This window comes from Cornus florida, unplaced genomic scaffold (genome assembly GCF_030987335.1).
Source record: "Cornus florida cultivar Cherokee Brave unplaced genomic scaffold, ASM3098733v1 CherokeeBrave_3.0.0_Hap2_Chr11, whole genome shotgun sequence".
In the NCBI taxonomy this organism is placed as follows: Eukaryota; Viridiplantae; Streptophyta; class Magnoliopsida; order Cornales; family Cornaceae; genus Cornus; species Cornus florida.
In genome coordinates, this window is record NW_026775581.1 from 129,461,207 (window position 1) to 129,479,360 (window position 18,154).

Consider the following 18,154-nt stretch of genomic DNA (forward strand, 5'->3'; position numbering starts at 1 on the left):
TTTGAAGTTTTCACCAAGTGGGCACAACACTCCTTATGGTAAAAAAGTGGACAAGTCAGTTCCTATAGTTTCAAAAGTGAACAATTTGTCCCCTTACATTTTACCTCTAATCACTTTCTTTTCATATTGTGGTGCATATGATTGATATTTTTTATTAATTCTAAAAATACCCTCCAATATGACCGTTATACCCCATGTTCATAGAAAAGACTTTTTCATTCATTTTGTTCCAATCAAACCTATTTTTGCTTTAAACATTTATATATATGTGTGCGTGTGTATTTGATTATAGCAATTTGTCATATATATAAATTATTGTTGGACAATGTGTATATGCTCATGTATATTTCTTTCACTTCTGTCTTTTCTAACTATTAGAAGAGTTTTGGGAACTAAACTATATCAAATGGTTTATAATGTAGTATAATATAGCAGAGGACATAATACAATGATAAAAGATACGTAGTCAAAGCCCTTCTTATATATGATTAAATGTGGGATTGTAAATCCCTTTTTGGCTTAAAAAACTTTTTCATTCCTCACCTTAAAAAAAACTTTTAAGGATTTTATTTGTTTGAAACTTCAAAAAGTTTCTAGTTAATTTTGTACTTTAAATGATTTTTGGTATTTTCGCTATCTACTGAACCAGGCCATTAATACAAATGAAGAAGTGTTACAAAAATAAATAAATATACAAATGAGGAAAAAGTTAATGAACATGTCTGCTCCAATTCAGTAGAAAAAAAGGAATAGGAAACCCATTCGGTCCGAGTTCACATAAACCAGACAGAGGCCCACATGAGGAGTTACAACACTTAAAGTCAATTTAGGATCATGTAATACCTCAATTTATTATAGAGGGCATTTTAAGATATTTTGCCTTTTAATTTTTTATTAAAAAAAGTTAGTTATAGGAGGTAGTGTGATAAATACAAAATGACATCCAGTTAAAAACGATTGGAGATGAAATGAAAAGGGATAAGTTGCTCACTTTTAAAACTACAAGAACTAATTTGCTGATTTTTATACCAAATGAGCTTATTGTGCTTGCTCGGTGAAACTTGGGGGAATTTTTTTTTTTTTTTTTTTTTGTGCACTTTTGCCTAAAATTAAAAATATAAGAATTCTTAATTTGATATATTAATGTTGTCTAACTAAATAAATCGACCAACTAATCAACTAGAATTATAATTTTTAAGTAATTATAAATTTCTTCAGTTGAGTAACGTACTAAAAAATCATTTAAAAATATATATATAATAAAATGAAGAGAATAAAGAAAAGAATGTTGTTACTATGACTTCATAAATTAGGATGGCACTTTGGTAATTAACTGAAAGAATAGGGGTTGAAAGCCGTACAACTACTAAGTTAATATTTAACGGGATTTACGTTTTGAGTTTCTCGAACCAGAACCAATCGAATTTCCTTCTTACATGATGTGATCTTAGATTTTCAGGCCATTGTCTCTCTCATTCTCTTTCTCTCTCCTCTGAAAACCCTAAAATTTTCAACTCTTCATCCCTTACGGTCTCTATCTATGTATGTATATCTGAGATGACAAGATCAGGTATTACACCATTCTCATCACCTCAAACTCTTGCTGGTTTTGACTTGTTCATATATCAAATTCATCGAAAACACCTCTGAACTTAGATTAAAAAATCGTATAATTCTCTTGAATGAAGCTCTTAATTCTGAAAACATGCTTAATTTTGATCAAATTATTTGGTTTTGATGTTAAAAAGTTAGGGAAGGCTCTGGTTTTACCTGACTACGTTTGAATTATGTTATGTTAATTTAATTTCTGTGTCGAATTGAATTTCAAAAACCCAACTTGAATTCAGTTTCAGGTAGTAATCTGATTGATGTTAGTTTTTGGATAAAGTAGGCAAAATGTTAGGTGGGTTTTGAAAATCGTTGATCAATTTAGACTTTTTGGTGACTCTAGTTTGAAAAATCGCACTGAAGGTGTGAATTGTGATTGTTCTTATTATCTTTTCATAGCTCAAATATAATAAAACCAAATCCGATTGTTGTTTAATGTTCACAAATGCAGCGAACGATGGAACGTAGCATATGTGATGTTAATCACTTGGATTCGGATGTCCTTTTGCCTCCTCGAAAACGGCTCCTTGCCGGATTGAAGAAACAGAATTCCCATGGCAATTCACATCTGCCATCCACTTGTAGCACTTCGAGTGAATTCGACATCGGTCTCCATAACTTATTGAGATCTCATTTGAACAATCCGAATCTTTCACCTGAGGAAATCGTGGAGGCCTCGAGATCTGCAGCTGTAGATGCAGTTAAGGTTGCAAGGGCTGCAAGAGCTGCTGCGGAAGAGAAGGCCGTGATAGCGGCAAAGGCAATGGCTGCAGCCAGGTGTGCTTTAGAATTGGTTGCAACTGTTTCCGAGGACTCAGCCCGTGTGGAAAGAAATTTGAAGAATAACAAGATGAAGAAGCATGTACCAGTTAAGATGCTGTACAATAAGAATCGTCGAATTAAGAATTACAAGACAGATGAAGAATTGGCCCGAAAGTTGCATCAGGCCATGAACAGCTCTCCAAGGATTTCGAAGTACTCTTCGACTTCTGATTCAAAGAGTTACAAACATAAAAGGCTAAAAAGCTCATCTATTTCCGAAAAAGATAAGGGTTCTAGTGGAGGTATGGAGTGGGAAGAAAACCCGGGTTTGACAAGCAATGGGAATGGCATAGTGGGAAATGTAGATTCTAAAGGTCCCGTCCGGGAATCATATGCGAGTAGAGTATATGAAAACACATCAAATTTTAATAAAGCTGACCGATCGAAGATGAATAATGGGGGAGTGGAAACATGTCCTGCGGAGGAAAACGAATGGGAAGTATTGGATGATGCGTGTAGCAGTGGTATAAAAAGGGGAAGAATCAATATGAAAGAACTTCCCATAAGTATGTGTTCCTCCAGGGATCAAGAAAGCCCCCAGAAAGAGCTTAAATCTGGAAGTTTTCCGTTGATCGAAGAAAATATGGGCAAATCTGATGTTGGTAATATGCCCTTAGTTTCTGTACAGCCCTCTGGAAATGGTGTGACGCCAGTAGAGACAACATCAACGTGGAAGTGTCAGGCATTTGAGGCACCCGCGTGTGTGAAACAAAACAATGTCATTCAGTCATAATGTTTATATCTACGCGATAATGCATCGCTACCACAATTGAAGTTGTTAGCCCAGGTAGTACTAACTTATGCTTCTTTTTTTCTTCTTCATAGTTATGGACTTTAGTTATTTATTCTCTTTTAGCTTTGACCGTAGCAATGTAGTGAATTCAAACTTCCCAAAGTGTATATTTACTGTTTAATTGCTTGCATACATGAGTGGTATCTCTGAATACTAGCAAAGTGTGAGTGAATGCACAAGAAGGATGCAAAACGTGTTAAAGTACTCTATTGGAATATTGCATATGCAAAATTCTTTAGGTGTTAATAGTTGTACCGAACAATATTAAGATACTTCTTGTATTATATACTATAGCAGAACTATTTATTCACTCTTCCTATACACAATGCCAGGCATGAACCCTTGCAGTGAGATTTGGTAATTTTTATTTTTCTTTTTCGCTGGAACTTTTGCTGCAACAGTGATTGAAATGGAATTTTTTTTAATATAAATTCATGACACCACTATGAGATGTACCCTGCATATCAATGAACCTCCTAGGCAGTTAACCTCTAGAAAAATTATTGAAATTTCCCACTCTGAACACACATAATATATGGATTTACTTTTTCCACACCCTTTCCTTAATCCAATAAACTCACTCATAAATTATGTCGTATTTATAATTTTCGACTCCTAGTCAGCCCTGGAGATATAGTGCAATTAATTGGCTTTATGTTTAATTGTCATATCCTTATCAGTCTGATACTTTTCCCATCATAAGCTTAATTTTGTGTTTATGAATTTGATGGATTTTTTAAATTTTGTGAGCAGTCACAGGCTTTGTCAACTTGAGGAGAACTATTGTGGGGGTAACTTTGTTAAATAACTGATCTTTGGAGTGCAGTCACTTGTCAATAACTTGAAGTGCCACAACGGTGATCGTGAGGTACTGTAGTACTGAGGTGTGATAGTTGTTGTCTTCCCTTCATTCATTTGGTTTTTTGTGCATTTGATATATTAATGTAAATTAAGAACATAATTTTTCCTTAAAGAATGGGCAAGACCTATCTTATGATGGTTATAGCATAATACTGTCGTCAGTATCCAGGCTTTCTGACGTTGTTACCATAAACTGTCTTTGAAATGGTTTCATCAGTTACTTTTGATATTTTGGTGGATTGTGACGGGTAGGATATGCATATTGGTTTTTCAGAAACTTCATAATAACAAGAACCTAACGGTCTTTGTGAGACTCTCTGTCTGCCGATTCTGCTTGGCAGCATATTTAAGGATTGACTAGTTCTCGCTGGATTTGAGGATGATTACTCTGGAAAACACTCTCATTGGACATCTATTTAGGCATTTGATGAAACAAAGAAACACGATTGTGATAGCGGGAACATGCAAATTTTTGGTTATTTTTGTTTGGTAATCCGTCCTCATTTTACCTTTATGATGGTGATTTCTGTAATTAGATTAGAATATTTCCATTGATTGTTCAAAACAAGTTATTCGATTGAATTTATTAAAAACATTCAGAAACTTGCCAAATCCGATTTCATAAACAAGCTTATTTGCTGTTTGTTGAATTGTGCCTTCAATCATCAGTCTGTATATCAGTTTTTGTGGATTGAATACCAAGGTTAGTGTCTAACCCGAGTTTGAGTTCTCCTCCTCTGCCAACTAATACCTAGACAGGTTAAATCGAGTACTTAGATTATCTCTACATGTTTGGCATTGTGGCTTGGGTAGTGTTTTTTTTATTTATTTGTTGAATGGGGAACATTAGTGTTGGTAAGCTTGAAGCTCGGATTTTTTAGCACCTTACAAGGAATTAAACCGGCTCCATTAGTAGGTGATCATCATTTCCAGTCTACATATTAGGCATTGTGGCTTCGGAAAATTAGCGTTGGGAAGCTTGAAGCTCGTATTTTTTTACAAGGAATTAAACCTGCTGCAGTTTTAGGTGATCATTTCCTTTGCTGGATTTCCTTCTGGCATTCCTCTTCTCCACATCAACGTTCTCGTTTTTCCCATTTGTATCTGAATTTTTTATGTTGTCAGCCATGTGCTCCTGTTTGTTGTATTTTGCAGTTTTTACGCGTAGCTGTAATGGATGCTAAATTAAGCAGCTCTTTCATTCATGTACTCTTCCTGTATGATTGCAATGAATTATATAAAATATCACTGAATTATCAATTAGTTTTTGAGTTGCATCCCACGTTGTGTACAATTGGTTACAAAATTAGCAGAAAATTGAAATTCATGAATTGTGATTTCAGTTTCTAATCCTTCCCACATCCGATCATTAACCAAAGTAGGAGACAATGATTAAAAACAGCCCAGGGTTGTAACTGATGGCCATACTAATCGTGGATCATAGACCTTTGGTAGATATAAGAGAGACATTAGATGGCCATTACGTCTCTATCTTTTATTTTTATGGGTAAATAAGTGGTCATTCTAAGGTTGCTATCACTGTCTAGTTTATGGCAGTTGATTATTAAAATTCAGCAAGAAATAAGGGTCTAGAAACAGTTTTTTGTTCTTTGAAAATTAAAAACTGAAAACTGTACAAAAACTCTACTTCGTTTAGTTTTCTGAAAATTGTTTTTGAAAACTGAGTTATAAAAATATCTGTTTTTTGAGTTCTTGAGAAGTGTTTTCAGACTTACAAACCAAACAAGCCCTAAACTTTATTTTGCTTTATTTTTATTGAAAATGTGACTAAATTAACCTTATGTTGTTCGGTTTGTGTTAGTTATTCTCCACTTCTTCAAGTTTGGTGGGATCTGTGTGTGCCTTTGGTTGTGCATTTACGGTATGCTATTTTAAAATATCATAAAAGGGCACTACCCAGTGACTTAGTTGCTTCCGGAGTGGATGTGTCCGTGTGTGATACCCCTCGATTCTAGAGCCACGGGTGATAAAATCCGAGCACAAATCCGAGAGATACCAAATAATTAATATGTAAACAAATAAGAGTACAAAAGAATTAAAAATAAAATAATAAACTGAAAAAAATTCTAAATACGAAAATCCTTCAAATAAAAATATTATAGTTTTCCAATCCTAACAACTAGGGAATCCATCCAGTGGACCCCTAATAATTCCAAATGAACAATAATTACAAAATTCAAAATCCAAAACTAAAATAAGAAAGGAAATCCTATGTAGTCGGAAGAGTGAGTGACTGTATTTGCTTCATCACGATCAAGCTCTAAGCTTGGTATTGACGAACACCTGAAAAATATGAGTGGGTCAGGCTTACATGCAAGTTCCATCCTACTACAATCCATTCATAAACCCGACACGCAGATACATCCTAAACAGCTCGGTAATAACTAAAATAGTCCATATATATATAGATACACACTATAGGATGCTCGTTAGCCTATAGTGTAGTTCAGCCTGAGTAGAAGGTAACATGTAAATCACACTTTCCAGTGGCCATGTACCTAAACCTACCAGGGAACATCAGCTATATCTAGTTATCCAACCTTTGCGATATATACACCCTAACCATGATCCTTAGACTCAGGCTCATATCACAGTATCATAGGTATATATATAAATCCTTCCTAATACAGAAAAATAAACAACCATCCGTTATGTCGTTCAACTGTTTTAGTTGACATGACATACATCCATGTAGGATTTAACTGTTTTAGTTAATTCATTACATATGTATGAAGAGGAAGGACTTAACTTTTTGATCTAATCCATTTCCGATATGCCACCATCCCATACCGGTGCATATTATGCATATGATCTATAAATGATGCACACTCAAATGAACATCAAGTATATCCAGAAACCAACATAATAAAAATTAGATATTGATAAGATCCTATCATGCATCCAGTATATGATTATAATCATAGAACTTTCGTTTAAATTGCTAAAGTATTGATAAACAATTTAAACTATCCATATCCATCCACTTGACAAAACAGAAAATATAACAGTTCATCAATTTACATCCGTAGCATGTTATAATGATAATCAACGGTATTAGCTGAGCATATCAAAGCAAAATCCCAAAGATACTTTCATACCAGTCCATTAAATTTGCTAAACAAGACCAGTAGTTTAAACCCTCCACAATCCTTAACAGTATGCAACTTATTATATAAATTTCATGATGTTCATTAAATTCTCAATTATGAATCCAAAGCAAGATATATTGATGCTCAAAAGTATATACAGAGCACCTACACTCCAATCCTAAAATACATTTCTATTAGTCCGTTTAATTTATTACAACGACCACTAGAAATATCTTCCATATTCCGTGACTACATGCAAACTATTATAAAATGTCATGAAGTACATTAACCCAGTAAACCAACCTTCCTGACCTTCATTAAATTATATATATATTATTCATATAACATCCTATAAATAATTGAACACCAGTCCATTTAAATTCCTAAAGCAAACTAGCAATTTAAACATTCTTCCTTCCTTGACAGCATGCCTATCATCCGTTTATGTTTCATGATGCCCCTTAGGATTAGCACCCTAGCATAAACCAACTGTTTTAAGGTTTTAATAGGTTAATTTTTAAACATTTAAAACTCCCTTCACTTTTCAGAAACTACAATTAAGCCCCTGTGATCATAAAAATGTCACAAAACACCTCGTAGGGGTTTTTTTTCAAGGGAGCCGGCTCTCCCTCATGGAGAGCCGGCTTTCTTTTCATGGGAGCCGGCTCCCTCACTTAAGGGAGCCGGCTCTCTCTCCTGAGAGCCTGCTCCTCCGTCTCTGGTCTTCTTCTTCACTTCCGGCAAAAATTTCAGTCACTATCCCAATTCTTTTTAAACTTCTTATGGTCCAATTTAAATCCAAACAGTCCTAGAAACTCCTCTCATTCACTTATGATTTATTTTACCAAAGTTTAAAACCAAACCAAAACAGTTTATGTAAGAGGAACAATTGCAGTTACAGAACTAAAAACAGTTATCAGTTTATCTATCATGCATAACCATCCGTTTTAAATTTTAATTAGATTCCTGGAGACTACATAGAATGCACAGAACACAAGTTTACAGAACATAAGTTTACAAGAAGGAGATAGAATGAAACTTACCTTTAGGTTTCGGTTTGAAACCCTTTTAACGTCGTCTCTAAATTTTCCAACGACTGCTACTAACGGTAAACCTTCTACTGCTCAGGTTCAGTTCCCCAAGCCATCCATTCTTTCCTCCTTGGTCTGACCCTTAGTCCATGGCCGAAATCCTAACTGGTTCTCACAGTTTTCTCTCAAGCTCCCCTCTGTTTTTCCCTCTCAAGAATCACCACATGCCTCTGTTTTTCCTCTCAAGAAACATTCACGTGAATAGGGTTTTCCAACCCTAACAGACATATATTGTTCTATATATATAGGCCTTTATTATACCTACTTCTAATTCCCCTTAAATCACAAGTCGGCTAATCTATCACCATAAAAGAAAAACCCTAATCCTAAACTATATACACGACCATATAAAATATGTACCAAATAAGTCATATAAAACACATGTCGTTTAAACCACCAATAATCAAATAATTAAATTAAATCACAATTAAAACAATTAAAGTAAAACAGACAATTAAAGTAAAACAGATAAACAATTTATAATTAAACAATCAATTTAAATATTCACAAATAATCAATTAAGCAGATAAGCAAATAAGTCACATAATTAAATCACAATGCGATAGAATCCAAAAATCATTAATTAAAATACCTAGACTATCCTTTCTAAAATTAGTGGTATTACATTCTTCCCCCCTAACAAAAGGAATTCCGTCCTCAGAATTCGCTCTTACCTTCTTCCTTGATTTCAGGAAACTGCGAGCGAATACCGTCCTCTTGTTTCCAGGTAGACTCAACCTCATTGGGACGACCCTACGGAATATTCACCAAAGGAAAAACCCTATTCCGAAGAATTTAATCCCGACAGTCGACAAAACAACCCGGGGCCTCCAATTATTTTGTATCCGGTATCTATACCAAGGTACAAATCCATAGTCCTCTAAGTGCCATAAAACATATGCATATAATGCCCATGCATGCAGCGCTAAACAAGTTGATAACGCTAAACCATAGGTTATTGCCTAAACTGAGAAACAAAATCCGTGGAAAGTCAAGTTAAAATGTAGAACTGACCTTCCTCCAAAAAAAACACCTTGTTTCCTATACAGAAGACATCCCAACTAACCATTTCCTGATATAAAACTCCCATGTACGAGTTCAACTATTTACAAAATCCGACTACCGCCTCCAAATCGCGCGCAATCATTACAAAAGAGAGTATTTATCTCAGATATATCCTTAAATAAAGGCAAAGTCTTATTATATAACCTCGCTTTCATGCCAGACCAACAAGTAAGAGATCTACACTACGTAATAGCCAAAACCCCAAACGTTGTCGCACTAACCTCCTTGTGCCAACAATAGCACAAATAATAACTGAAAAGCGAAATAATATTTTCCAGTACCCATGCAAACCTAGGATATATATCCTAAGCATACCCTCCATGATCAAAGTTGTTGTCTCAACCAAATCTTCCGTCCAGAGATGCGAAACAAAATTGTTGCTCAAACACCTTCAGAAAATTTCCTTTGATATAGCACTGTTTATCTACTGTAATAAATAACCACATGCTATAACACCATTATCAGTGCAATGCAAAACTAATATGAAATGCCAAAGTAAACACCCCTAGTATTAGTGTCCACAAGCAACTTACTCTATCCACCACTCTTAATCCATATGGAATTAAAATTCCAAACAATGTTGGAAATTTCTACCAACCATTCCCTCCTGATTAGTCCTACTCCCATATTGATATAGGAAGTGGCTAAAACCTCCAGTGATATCCAAGTATCAACTTTCCATTACGCTAACACGTGATACACGAGGAGACAGTTACGTACCTGTCCCGATCCGTAATGCTCACCAGAACTAACATGGTGTGTCGTGATGCAACTCATATCCAGTTGACTATACCGTAAAATTTATGAATTTTACATCTCAGTTACTCCGACCTTCCTAACATTATTAAGACAAACTACTAATCCTTCTTTAGTACCCTAAACTCATCTGAGTAGGGTACCACCTCCTTCAGGTTTAGCTTCAATATTCTAAGTTGACCTCCCTAATTTCCCTGGTAATAGCAAGTGTTATTTTTACACATGCGAAAACTCAATTGTTTGCGCAATACCCACCGAAGGTTCAATTACCATATCGGTTGATAAAATCATCCTCCTCCCTACTATTTCCACCAGACAAAATTTAACGCAAAGTATGAATCACCACATCTATCCATCTAAGCCATCTCGTGATCCGTGCTATTCGTATGAACTGATATCTTACCGGTTCTAAATAATTAATGGAACTGATTTAATTTTTATCAGTCAAGTAATATCCTAACCAGAATCCTGACCCTTGTGTAGAATCAGTAATCTCTCAACTATATCCGTGGAAACTACTGTCATTCCTACTCTAGTATGAGAAATGGCTGCAAGGATCTAGCGATTTCTGATCGTCAATCTGGATTATCTACTAAATATCAGACTTTGAGACAAAATCACTGTGTCCCTCCTCCTGCCTGTCTTCTAAACATCTGCTTCATTCCGTGAAGCATCATATGTCTACCAAAATAAATAAAGAACTAAGAGTTGTGAACCTCAGTCCTTACATTCTCCTTCCAATTTGTCTGACGAAAATATCGTTAGTCTGGTAGCACCAGTTTCCATATTTATATGTTCAGTCTCACCTTCAAGACTTGACATTATACTTCTCTAACCCAAGTAAGTGTCTATTAGACTTCCTGTCTAACTTCAAAAGAATATGGAATCTTTCCATCCTCCAAAAAGTCAGCAAATACCTAGCAACAACTATTTGTTGTGAACTGTGATTTTAAAAAAATAAATAAATAAATAAATCCATATTATTTGTGCAAATGAAGAGACTTTGCTTCCTCCTCGATCTGCGACTCCGGTAACCCCTCCTAATGACACCCCCTCATGAATAAAATTCTTGCTTAAGAATTGACTGATAACTAGTTAGTCTGTCTACTACCTCAGTCGGTGCCATTCCAATAAGTACTTAAACAAGTACAAAATCCTCCTGCCAACTTGGGCACCTTTTTAAAATTTCTGATAAGATATTCAGCAAAGTCAATTCCTCCGATAAATCATCGTCGCGTTACAGTGTATCAAACGAATCTATATCATTTGACTCAAACTGCTGGTTTACTTATCCCATCCTGAAAACGTACTATAACCACGCATGTCTAGGTTCATTAGATTGGCTAAAGGTAGGTATATTTACCAAATCCTATTACCACATGTCCAAAATCCTAGCATAATTAACGTTATTCCTCCAAAACGGTAGTTGGTTGATCGCACACTTGTGTCCCTAACTAAACCGCATTCCCGATCCTAAATAATTGACGAAAATGAAACACATAATGCACACACAATAAAACCCAATATAATCCTACGTAAAACATCGTTCCTCCCAGAAAAGAAAGTCTCTTTTGGAAATCAACTTTACCTGATTGGTTCACAATCTCCTTTTACAGTTTCGGAGGTAATCATCCAACCTCGAAACCTAAGCTTCAACCATAGCTCAAAACAAAATCCATTTGCCTCAGCAAATTCCAAAGGCTTAACCCTCATCCTCCTTATACGCATAATGCAAACCGTCTAATGTAACTTAATAAAGTAGCTTAGACCGTCACAACCTAATCCCCATACTCCCTAGAACGTGATATAAAATCATTGCTGCATTCCGATAAGAACTCCATCCGATTTAAACTCCTGAAGAGTTCTCTTTATTTACCTCTTTGAAAAGTAATACGAAAGGTTAACTATATGTAGGTCGATCCACACCAACTCTACAAATATCGTTCACTATACTATTAGCGAGCAAAATCACCCTCGCGCGATCCTTGATTTTCAAGATTCAATACCCTCCTTCTTGGGTATGTTGAAATCTCCTCCACTAGAATCCTCTTCGGACTCCTATTCCTCGTTTGTCTCCTTTATGAGAACAACTGAAATCGTGTTGGTCCCTTTATGCGGTGACCTAAAACACACTCCTAAATTCTTCCTTGGCTTATACTTCTAAAAGTGATGCCAACCAGAACTAAACCTTCGATCCCAAGTTCTGCTTCTGACAAAGAACTCGATAACGTACTCCTTTACTCGTTTCGGTCCAAATCGCTGTCGCCTTGGACCCCATCCTCCTCCTAGTGTCAACCATTCCATAATTATGAAATATAATTGACATCTGCCCCTTCTAACGAACCGTAAAAGAGTACAACGAATCCTAATATGGCCTAAGTTTTTTTTTTTTTTTTAAGAGACGCAACGTAGAAGTCATATAACGAAAGACACTCCTAAGGACACTAGAACCTGGAGTGCTCTGATACCAACTGTGATACCCCTCGATTCTAGAGCCACGGGTGATCAAATCTGAGCACAGATCCAAGAGATACCAAACAATTAACATGTAAACAAGTAAGAGTACAAAAGAATTAAAAATAAAATAATAAGCTGAAAATAATTCTAAATACGAAAATCCTCCAAATAAAAATATTATAGTTTTACTTAATTTAATTTTTCAATCCTTACAACTCGGGAATCCATCAGTGGACCCCTAATAATCCGAAATGAATAATAATTACAAAATCTAAAATCCAAAACTAAAATAAGAAAGGAAATCATATGTAGTCGGAAGAGTGAATGACTATACCTGCTTCATCACGATTAAGCTCTAAGCCTGGTACTGACGAACACCTGAAAAATAAGAGTGGGTCAGGCCCACATGCAAGTTTCATCCTACAACAATCCATATATAAACCAGATACGCAGATACATTATAGACAGCACGGCAATAACTAAAATAGTTCATATATATATATAGATACACACTAAAGGATGTTCGTTAGCCTATAGTGTAGTTCAGCCTGAGTAGAAGGTAACATGTAAATCACACTTTCCAACGGCCATGTACCTAAACCTACCAAGGAACATCAGTTATATCTAGTTACCTAACCTTTGTGATATACGCACCCTGACCATGATCCTGATACTCAAGCTCATATCACAGTATCATAGGTATATATATAAATCTTTCCTAATATAGAAAAATAAACAACCATCTGTTATGTCGTTCAACTGTTTTAGTTGACAGGACATACATCCATGTAGGATTTAACTGTTTTAGTTAATCCATTCCGTATGTATGAAGAGGTAGAACTTAGCTTTTTGATCTAATCAATCTCTGATATGCCACCGTCCCATACCGGTGCATATCATGCATATGATCTATAAATGATGCACACTCAAATGAACATCAAGTATATCCAGAAACCAACATAATAAAAATCAGATATTGATAAGATCCTATCATGCATCCAGTATCTGATTATAATCATAGAACTTCCGTTTAAATTGCTAAAGTATTGATAAACAATTTAAACTATCCATATCCATCCACTTGACAAAACAAAAAATATAACAGTTCATCAATTTACATCCGTAGCATGTTATAATGATAATCAACAGTATTAGCTGAGCATATCAAAGCAAAATCCCAAAGATACTATCATACCAGTCCATTAAATTTGTTAAACAAGACCAGTAGTTTAAACCCTCCACAATCCTTAACAGCATGCAACTTATTATATAAATTTCATGATATTCATTAAATTCTCAATTATGAATCCAAAGCAAGATATATTGATGCTCAAAAGTATATACAGAGCACCTACACTCCAATCCTAAAATACATTCCTATTAGTCCGTTTAATTTATTACAACGATCACTAGAAATATCTTCCATGTTCCGTGACTACATGCAAACTATTATAAAATGCCATGAAGTCCATTAACCTAGTAAACCAACCTTCTTGGCCTTCATTAAATTATATATATATATTATTCATATAACATCCTATAAATAATTGAACACCAGTCCATTTAAATTCCTAAAGCAAACTAGCAATTTAAACATTCTTCCTTCCTTGACAGCATGCCTATCATCCGTTTATGTTTCATGATGCCCTTTAGGATTAGCACCCTAGCATAAATCAATTGTTTTAAGTTTTTAATAGGTTAATTTTTAAACATTTAAAACCCCCTTCACTTTTCAGAAACTACATTTAAGCCCCTGTGAGCAGAAAAATGTCGCAAAACACCCCGTAGGGGTTTTTTTTCAAAGGAGCCGGCTCTCTCTCCCTGAGAGCCTGCTCCTCCGTCTTTGGTCTTCTTCTTCGCTTCCGGCGAAATTTCCAGTCACTGGCCGAATTCTTTATAAACTTTTTAGGGTCCAAGTTAAATCCAAACAGTCCTAGAAACTCCTATCATTCACTTATGATTTATTTTACCAAAGTTTAAAACCAAACCAAAATAGGTTATGCAAGAGGAACAATTGCAGTTATAGAACTAAAAACAGTTATCAGTCTATCTATCATGCATAACCATCCGTTTTAAAATTTAATTAGATTCCTGGAGACTACATAGAATGCACAGAACACAAGTTTACAGGAAAGAGATAGACTTGCCTTTAGGTTTCGGTTTGAAACCCTTTTAACGTCGTCTCTAAATTCTCCGACGACTGCTACTAACGGTAAACCTTCTACTGCTCAGGTTCAGTCCCCCAAACCATCCATTCTTTCCTCCTTGGTCTAACCCTTAGTCCATGGCTGAAATCCTAACTGGTTTTCACAGTTTCCTCTCAAGCTCTGTAACAACTCGAACCCGTGGGTCCGGACCGTTACCAGGGTCTTTGCCCTGACCCGAGGTCAACTGAGTTCTACCACCAAGTTCTAGTGTCCACGTCAGCCATAGGAATCAATTTTGAGTTTCCAAAGTATAGTAGAATACATTCTTACAAAGATAATCAAACAATACAGGTCAAAAGGGATGATTAGCCGGCTAATAGGCCTTCATCGGCCGGCTGTCAAGGCATGAACGGCTGGCTGACCTACATGGTCGGTCGGCCGAAATAGTGATGAAGATTATAGGCTCTCTAGACTTTCACTGTAGGCGTTTCAGTCGGCTGATGATAGGGTTCGGTCGGCCGAGCCTGGGGTTTCGATAAGCTAGTGGTGAGGATCAGCCGGCCGAAACATGACTCTGGACCCTGTACCTCACTAGAATGATCACTAAGTGTGTCTACTACCCCTTTAGCTCAAACCAAACCTGTCTTGTAACCCCTTCCTTAAATCACGGCATCAATATACGATAATACACAGTTAAAGGACCTCAATAACAGATTCAAATATGATTACCCTTCCCATTCATCAATAAGTGTTTACATGCTATTGAATTTACATCTATAAATCATCAAGTATCTTAATTATATTACATGAACATGTTCTACCAAAATAATTACATTTTTCAAAAGCATGGGGCTTTACAATAATGGGAAATATACAAAAGTTACAAAATAACTCCTAGTCATCCTTATGCTTGTGGAAGGTCGGCGCCCACTACCTTTTTTCTGAGTCTTGAAAAATGTTAAATAATGGGGTGAGCGTAAAGCTCAGTAGGTGGTGCCTAAGACATACCTCTTGTAACCCCGTGAATCCAAATAGTGAATGGGTCAATAGAGACGGGGTCATACAAAATAGTGTAAAAATACCACATCAATCCCAAGTTCAAAATAATTAAATGTTATTCCGTGAATGCAATGTTATGCATGTCACTCCCCATTTTCAGAAAAATCCATCACTTCACAAACTGTTAATATAATCCGCCCTTTGGTGACTTTACAGCGACACAAGAGAAGGATTGGCTACTGTCCCTAACCTTTGGTACCTCCACAGCGTCATTTTGGGCCCAGATAGCTCAACCACACTAAGGCAATCTCCCTAATTCCCTCTAGGCTATATTAACACACCGGCCCTTTGGTGACTCCGCGGCGACCTGGTTTTCTCAAAAACCAATTATCCAAAATTCTTCCCAAAAATCCCTTTCCTTCATCTTTTTCAAATCATTTTACCCTTTTTCATGCCCCTTGCTTTGAATGCATGTTACACGCCCTTCTTGATACCATAAAATTTTGGGGAAAAATAATGTTACATAACTAGCATGCTTCCTCATAACAATCTTTAACAATTTAATAAACAAACAAGCATGGAAGATCAAGAATTAGGCATACTTTCCATGTAAGATAACAAATACACATAATAGCATGGTTCACATACACAATTAAGGTCATTTAAGAGATATTCAATTCAAATATAGCATGATTGGCAACAATTAAAATAAGGAAACTCACAAAGGGACAAGACTTTGAGCATTAGAGACCCCTACCTTAAAATGATGCAAAACCCCCCATTTTTTCACCTCAAACCCTAGGATTAGAGATCCTCCAAATGATGGCCAAATGAAGATTGGCTCCGATCAGCTCATAGGCCTCGTCGTGGGCTTCGATTTGCCGCAAACGATTCTTAAAAATACTAAGTATTGAGAAAGAGATCTAGGATTGAAGTTGGAAGCAAAAAAGAAAAAGAAAAAATGAAGCTAAGGAAGAGGGAGAGAGAACCAGCGGGAAGAATGAGAATAGAGACCAAATGTGGTCTCAAAGCCTTTAAGGTGGTGGTGGTGGGTCCCACCAATTTTCTTTTTATTTTCTCTTTTTCTTTTGTCCTCATTTCATACCACACATAACATATATACACATGTGATAATTTACATTCACATAGAATACATCAATAAAAAATGTGTATGATGCAAATGAACTCAACTAAAATCCTCGTACTCGACAAACCCAGTCGCGGGTCCCACACGAGACCGTCTGGCCCAAAAAATTGAAAAATGGCAAAATGATCACCCTTACATTTCAAAGAGTCCTGAACTCAATGAAATGCTCGAAACAACTCTTAGACATAACCGGTACACTTTGCAATGTCCGATTCACAAAATGAAAAAAGACGAAAATGCCCTTGCAACGACAAAATTTCAGAAAAATGAAAAAATCCAATAAAATTGGAAACATCACAAGCTCCCCTCTGTTTTTTCCTCTCAAAAATCACCACATGCCTATCTTTTTCCTTTCAAGAAACATTCACGTGAATAGGGTTTTCCAACCATAGCAGACATATATTGCTCTATATATATAGGCCTTTATTATACCTACTTCTAATTCTCCTTAAATCACAAGTCGGCTAATCTATCACCATAATAAGAAAAACCCTAATCCTAAACTATATACACGACCATATAAAATATATACCAAATAAGCCATATAAAACACACGTCATTTAAATCACCAATTAATCAAATAATTAAATTAAATCATAATTAAACAATTAAAGTAAAACAGATAAACAATTTATTATTAAACAATCAACTTAAATATTCACAAATAATCAATTAAGTAGATAAGCAAATAAGTCACATAATTAAATCACAATGCGATAAAATCCAAAAATCATTAATTAAAATACCTAGACTATTCTTTCTAAAATTAGGGGTATTATACCGTGTTCAACCCCTCCCTAGTTTACAGGGAACCAAAAAAAAAAAAAAAACAAAAAATCATAAAAAAATAGAGATATTAGTTCTTCTATATCCATTTGATAATTAGTTACTGGGTTTGGTAACAGGGGCGGAGCTAAGATTTTATTTCAAGAGAGGAAAAAAAAAGTTTGCAAAATAATATGTTAAATAAGTACTGTAAAAAAAAATTTATACTTGACAAATATAAGAATCAAAATATTAATTAATAATATTTTAATTAAATACAATCACAAATGTCATCGAAAAAAAGAAAGAAAATGAAAAAATGGTACAATACATAATTATATGTAAGTGAAAAAAGAAATTTTTTGAAAAAGGAAATAAAAATTAGAAGAATTTTTTTGAAAAGGAAAAATATATGGTGTAGTTAAAGAAGGGGGATATATGTAACTTTTTTTAAAAAAAAAAGAAGAATAACTTGAAAATTTTAGGCAGGCACTATTTAAAATTACCATATAAATATATGTAAGTAACAAAAA

At 35.3% G+C, this 18,154-nt stretch overlaps 1 protein-coding gene and 1 long non-coding RNA gene across 2 annotated transcripts; one reads left to right on the forward strand and one right to left on the reverse strand.

Moving 5' to 3' along the window:
- Positions 1-1,405: 1,405 nt before the first annotated feature.
- LOC132283213 (uncharacterized) lies at positions 1,406-4,316 on the forward strand. The gene is made up of 3 exons (XM_059785140.1): positions 1,406-1,570; positions 2,060-3,217; positions 3,977-4,316. Exon 2 carries the CDS (start codon positions 2,066-2,068, stop codon positions 3,161-3,163), a length of 1,098 nt encoding a protein of 365 aa, XP_059641123.1. The 5' UTR covers positions 1,406-1,570; positions 2,060-2,065; the 3' UTR covers positions 3,164-3,217; positions 3,977-4,316.
- Positions 4,317-6,055: 1,739 nt separating this feature from the next.
- Positions 6,056-16,699, reverse strand: LOC132285310 (uncharacterized). The gene is made up of 3 exons (XR_009472505.1): positions 16,467-16,699; positions 12,898-12,941; positions 6,056-6,388 (listed from the first exon to the last, which is right to left on the reverse strand). It is a non-coding gene; the product is annotated as an uncharacterized LOC132285310 (long non-coding RNA).
- Positions 16,700-18,154: the final 1,455 nt, after the last annotated feature.